Genomic DNA, 5,350 nt, shown 5'->3' on the forward strand with positions numbered 1-5,350 from the left:
GCCTCCCCTGATGGTCAGTTCTTCTCAGAAACACCTCCCCCCAACGCAAACCAAATTAAATTAAAAAGAACCAGAGTTCAAGTTTGAACCTGCTGGGCCTCCCTCTTTCCGTCCTTTGAGCAGACAGCTGCTGGGGCCCACAAGGGCAGCCCCCGGGACCCGGCCGCCTCCGCTCGCGGGCCTGGGGGGCGACCTGGGGGGCATGGGAGGGGTCGCAGCATCCAGGCCGTACCGCCACCCGCCGGCCGCGGGGCCCCTACTGGGGCGGGGGCTGGTGGCCGGGCCCGCCGGACCGCGGGGGAGGCGAGTCGGCCCCGGAGGAGCAGTCAGAGGAGGCGGCGTGCGTGCTAGCGCCGTTGCTGTAGGGGAAATGGTCCTCGTCGTCGTCGTCGTCCTCCTCCTCGGGGTCACTGTCCCTCAAGTCCCGCAGGCGGCGTCCGCTGCCCTTGTCCCCGGGCGCCGGCGGCCCCAGCAGCTCCTCGTCCCCCTGGTCCTCGGCGCCGCCGCCTTTGCCTGCGCCTGCGCCTGCGCCCGCGCCCGCGCCGCCCTTCTGCTTCTCGGCCTCCTGCGCTGCCTGCTCTTTGGCCTTTTTGCTGCGCTTCCACTTCATCCGCCGGTTCTGGAACCAGATCTTCACCTGCCGGCACAGGCGGCGTGAGAAACCCGCCACCTCCATCCCCGCCGAGTCCCCGGGCTCCTGTACCTGCACCTGCGCCCGCCGTGCGCTCGCCTCCATTACCAGGCCCGGGCGTGGGGCTCCCATTAGAGGACTCGGAAGCTCCAGGGGGATGGAGCTCCCCACCCGGCGCATCAGCAAAACCCAAAGACCGGCTGGGGGCTCTGAGGAAGCTCAAACGAAGACCCCTACCTCCCACCCCCAGCACCGAGGTCTCCCACCCATGTGCGAAGGGCCAGGGCTGCTGGGGTACCTGTCTGTAAATCTCAAGATGTTCCCTCCTCTCTTTCTGGAGTGAAATCTCTCTCATGTGGCCTGGGGACCACCTGCTTCAGAATGGGGAGGGGTGCAAATTCCTGGGCCCAACAGAATCAGCTGAATCAGACCTCTGGGTGCCAGTATAGGAACCCTGGGGGCAGATGGCAACTCTGGCTGGGATGTTAATCCACACCCTAAAGGTCAAATGGGCACAGCTCCAGGTGCCCAGGAAGGCCGAGGGTCAAGAGAGCAGAGGCGACAGTGTCCCTGGGAGGCCAGGCCGCGTTGGGGGTGAGGGAGCAGCGCACCTGGGTCTCGGTGAGCATCAGGGAGGTGGCCACCTCGAAGCGTTTTGGCCGCGACAGGTACTTGTTGAGCTTGAACTGGTGCTCCAGCTCGAGCAGCTGCTGGCTGGTGAAGGCGGTGCGTGGCCGGCGGCACTTCCCCAGGAGGTTGGACTGCGCCTGGGCTGGGGTGGGAGAGGCTCGTGAGCCCAGGTCAGTCCACTGCCCGCTGCCGCCCAGCGCCAGCAACACTCCTCACGCCAGGCTGCCCGCTGCTCGCCGGCCCTGCAGAGTCGCTGCTCTTTCTTTAGTGTCAGCGCCCCCTCCCCAAGGAAGCCCTGGAGTCCAGGACCCCTCGGCCAGGTGGGCCCAGATGGTTTGGGTTTAGAGGGACCAAGTCTTTTCATCCCAGGCGGGGCCCGGGTGTCCTGATTAAAGAGAGCCTATCACCCAGGCACGTCCTCTCCACCTGGGTGGGCGTTGGTAGAAAGCAGGTGGACAGAAAGGCAAGTAGCAGAGGCCCAGGGACCCCCTCCTCCCCACTCCTCCCGGTGCCTTCCCCAACTCAGGCCCAATCCACACAGGCCACCGGAATCACTTCCTACTTCTTCCTGCCCAGCGAAGAACTGGTGCAGGATTTCCACCGCCACCTCCTTACATACAAAAGGAATAGAAGGAGAAAAGGGGAAAAGATGAGGAAGGAAGGAAGAAAGGAAGGAAGGAAGGAAGGAAGGAAAGAAAAGGACCAAATTCTGGTCCTAAATATGTGTATTCATCAGAGACTCTCCCCCATGTAAAATGTTTTCTTGACAATGCCTGCCCAGGGTCCAGAGGGGCAGAGCCTTGGGAGATTGGAAGCCTTTCAGGACAATTCTCATTACGCAAATTAAAGGCCTAGGCACAGGGGGATCCGGCTTTCTACGTGTTCAAGGAGGTCTCTTGGCTTTATTTACATAATTTCACACGGTTACATCACAGAGAATTTTATGACCTCAAAGCCAGACTTCCCTTGATTTCCCAGGAGCCTGACAAGTGTTAGACAATAAAAGAAAGGAAAGGAAAGAAAAGAGGCCAGCCCCGGGCAGGACGAGCTCAGGCTCCCATGGGATGGGCAATTTGCTTTATGGGAAGGCCCACGCCCCCCGCTTTAGTTAAACAAGGCCCCGAATCCCCAACTTGACAATACATTAGAACTTTAATTAAAACACTGGCTCTGAAGGGACCATTTGGGAAATGCCATCTGATGGCTGAGACACCAATTAAAGGAAACCAAACAGGTTTCCAGCGACCAGAGGAGGGACTCTCAGAACCCATTCTGGCATGGTCACCTGTTTGTTATTGCCCTTTAGGATTCGGTGTTCAGATTCTTTTTCTGAACTTAAAGCTGGCTGGGTTTTAATTAGCTAACTCTGGGTCGAGATTAGGAATAAGAGATGGACTAAGTGTGTTGGCAAAGGGATGTGGCTTTAGTCGATTTTCTGGGCAATCTTGGGCTCCACGCAGGCCGGGGAAAACAGCCGGGTGGCCAGCGAACCCAGCGCCCAGGGGAGGCCTGTGTGGAGATCACTGCTGCCCGCCCCCCTCATCGGTGGGAGACTAAGCCTGCCAGGCTCTGGGAGATGCAGGTCACAATGAAAGATGCGTGGGGTGGCATTCCATCAGAAGGGGTTTGCTGGGCTCTGAGGCCAGGCCTGGAAGGGTGCCTTGGGTTTGGCTGACCCCGGATCAGGAGCTCAGATATGCCTGAAGCCACAGAAGTGAGAGCAAGCTTGCCCTCTTCTTTGCCTGGGGCCGGGAGGGGTGACTCCAATGGAAGGGATGGGTGGCCATTAGGGCCTTCTGGAAGCTGAGCCGGGAATAGCCTGGGGTGGCCGCGGGCAAACAGCGCGCATGCTGGGATTTTCTCACCCGGCTGTGACTTCTCCAGCCTTCTGGGATCCTAGCTTTTCTCTGTTTAGTCAAGACCATAGCTTCTAGCAGAGGAATCTGAATTCTGGCAAATGTTTATTTCTGTTTTCTTTTTTGCTTTTTTTCCCTTCCCATGCCTGCATCTCCCCAGTCTAAACAAATCCATTCAGACGGAAACAATGGGGTCTCTTTGTTTGGGTGTTTGGTGGCTGAAAGCGTTAAGCCTCAAGCATCTTCCTCTGAGCGGAGCCCGGGTGGAGCGAGCGGACCTGAGATCCAGACTCTCCGGAGCTCCACTCCCGCGCGCCCGCCCGCGCGCGCCAGGAAAGCCCGAGAGAGAGAGGCCCAGGCCTCGGCCAGGTGTCCCGCCTGGGTGGCGAGCACGCCGCCCACAGTTGGGCGGCTCTCGGGTTGGGGATGGCCAGCCCTCCCGCGCTGCGGTCTTGGGGAGGGGTGCGCGCTGCGCTGAGCGCCCTGAATTCGGAGGCGGGCACCTGCTGCTTAGAGCCCCTGAAGGAGGGCGCATGTCTCGGCCTTCCGGAGCGTGCCATCTCTCTGTTCAAGTCAAGCCACCCCGTCTCCTGGGCATCGCACCCCGGACCCAGAGCCCTTCCAGGGGCGGGCAGAGCCCCGCAAAGGGCCAGGAGGTCGCCCGGGGCCCCTGCCTTGCGTCCCTGGGCCTCTTGAAGCTCATTTCTCCTTCGCTAACTCTGGGAGCGCTCCCTCTCCTGGGAAGGACCGGGGGTCTCTCCAGAACCCAGAATGCGGGACCGAGGTCACGTCCGTTTCCCTGAGGATAAACCCCTGGTTTCGGTGGCCCCCAATTCCCAGGCACACCTAACCCCAGGGCTCGCCTTCCCCGACCACTTCCTTCTCCTCTAGCCTGCCGGTTAATCATTAGATTTTAGTCTCACACCTCCAGCTGCCCCTTCCCATTAAGAGAGGAAGCGAAGCAAGGTCCGCGCGTGGGCATTTTAATCATTCGCTGACAATCCCACATCGCGCAGCCCGCGCGAGTCCTCTCAGGCCCCGGGCGGAGCCGAGGCGGCCTCGCGGCGCTCCCACAGCTCGCCCGGAGCAGAGAACCAGCGGAAGGAGGTGCCAGGTGGAAGAGGACGCGCGGGAGAACCCTCGGCCAGTACTCCCCCTCCCCCGTTTCCTCCTCCCTCCGCAGGCTCGGGGGCTGCGCGGTACTCACAGTTAAAGTCAGGCATCTTGGGCAGGATCATGCCCGCGGTGGACGCCCGCAGCCACTGGTCCAACTGAAAGGTGCCGGCGCCCAGCTTGATTGGGTCGGCGGGGTGCGCGGGGTGCGCGCCCTGCACCTGCGGGTACGAGTAGGAGAGCGCCGGGTGCTGCCCGGCCAGCGCGGCCGCCGCCGCCGCCGCCGAGTAGCCGTAGACCGGGTGGCCGTAGAGCGCCGCCTGCGCCGGGAGGCCCGCGCCGCCCTGCGCGCCCCCAGGGTGCAGCCCCAGCGCCAGACCCCCCGCGGCGGCGGCGGCGGCGGCGGCGGCGGCGGCGGCAGCGGCGGCGGCGGCGCCGGGGTGCGCGTGGTGGTGGGGCCCCCCGGGCCCGCCTCCGCCTCCGCCCGCCCCGCCGCCCGCGCCGCCCGCGCCCAGGAAGCCCGGTTTGGGCAGCAGCGCGCAGTGCGCGGCCAGCAGGCGCGGCGGCGACGGGCTCTCGGCGCGCAGGCGGTCGGCGGGCGCCGCGGGCGGCTCCGAGGACGCGGGGCTGCAGCCGCCGCTCGCCCCGCCGCTCGCCCCGCCGCCGCCGCCGCCGCCCCCGGGGCCAGCTGCGGCGGCCGCGAGCGACGTGACCAGGGCCAGCGGCGCGCTCTGCGCCGAGGCCGCTCGCGGGGGGTCCACGGCCAGCAGCGCGTCGATGCGGAAATTTTTGGATTTTTCCATCGGCTCGTTAGGGGTTGGCGATCAGCGCGGGGAGGTGGGTGACGCGGCCGCGTGCCGGCCCGCGGAGTCTGTGCGTGGCGGCGGCCAGCCCCGGGGCTCGGTATTGTTATGATTATTTGCCAGTAATCAAAGTCGCCGCCGGAAACTCAGCCGAGGGTGACCATGGTCCGGGCGCCTCCTCCGTGCGGGCCCCGCCCCGGGCCGCGTTCACTCGCTCTCGCACAAACTCCCACGCGAGTGCTCGGCGCGCCGGGGCCGCAGAGCCCGGCTCAGCGCTGCAGCCCGCAGGCGACCGCGCCGAGGCCGCTGGCGCCGGG

The 5,350-nt window shown here is 64.2% G+C and overlaps 1 protein-coding gene across 1 annotated transcript; it reads right to left on the reverse strand.

Annotated features, from left to right (window-relative positions):
* Positions 1-256: 256 nt before the first annotated feature.
* On the reverse strand, positions 257-5,033 carry MNX1 (motor neuron and pancreas homeobox 1). Its single transcript, XM_061198223.1, has 3 exons — positions 4,325-5,033; positions 1,243-1,403; positions 257-637 (listed from the first exon to the last, which is right to left on the reverse strand). Exons 1-3 carry the CDS (start codon positions 5,031-5,033, stop codon positions 257-259), a joined length of 1,251 nt encoding a protein of 416 aa, XP_061054206.1.
* Between the last annotated feature and the right edge of the window lie 317 nt (positions 5,034-5,350).

This window comes from Eubalaena glacialis, chromosome 8, assembly GCF_028564815.1.
Source record: "Eubalaena glacialis isolate mEubGla1 chromosome 8, mEubGla1.1.hap2.+ XY, whole genome shotgun sequence".
Taxonomy (NCBI): Eukaryota; Metazoa; Chordata; class Mammalia; order Artiodactyla; family Balaenidae; genus Eubalaena; species Eubalaena glacialis.

What these genes read in the sequence shown, in the direction of transcription:
- MNX1 (XM_061198223.1), bottom strand. Translation starts at nt 5,033, where the DNA reads ATGGAAAAATCCAAAAATTTCCGCATCGACGCGCTGCTGGCCGTGGAC. An exon ending in CAAGATGCCTGACTTTAACT is followed by an intron (nt 1,404 to 4,324) that starts GTGAGTACCGCG and finishes CTCCCACCCCAG; the next exon opens with CCCAGGCGCAGTCCAACCTC. An exon ending in TGATGCTCACCGAGACCCAG is followed by an intron (nt 638 to 1,242) that starts GTGCGCTGCTCC and finishes CTGTGCCGGCAG; the next exon opens with GTGAAGATCTGGTTCCAGAA.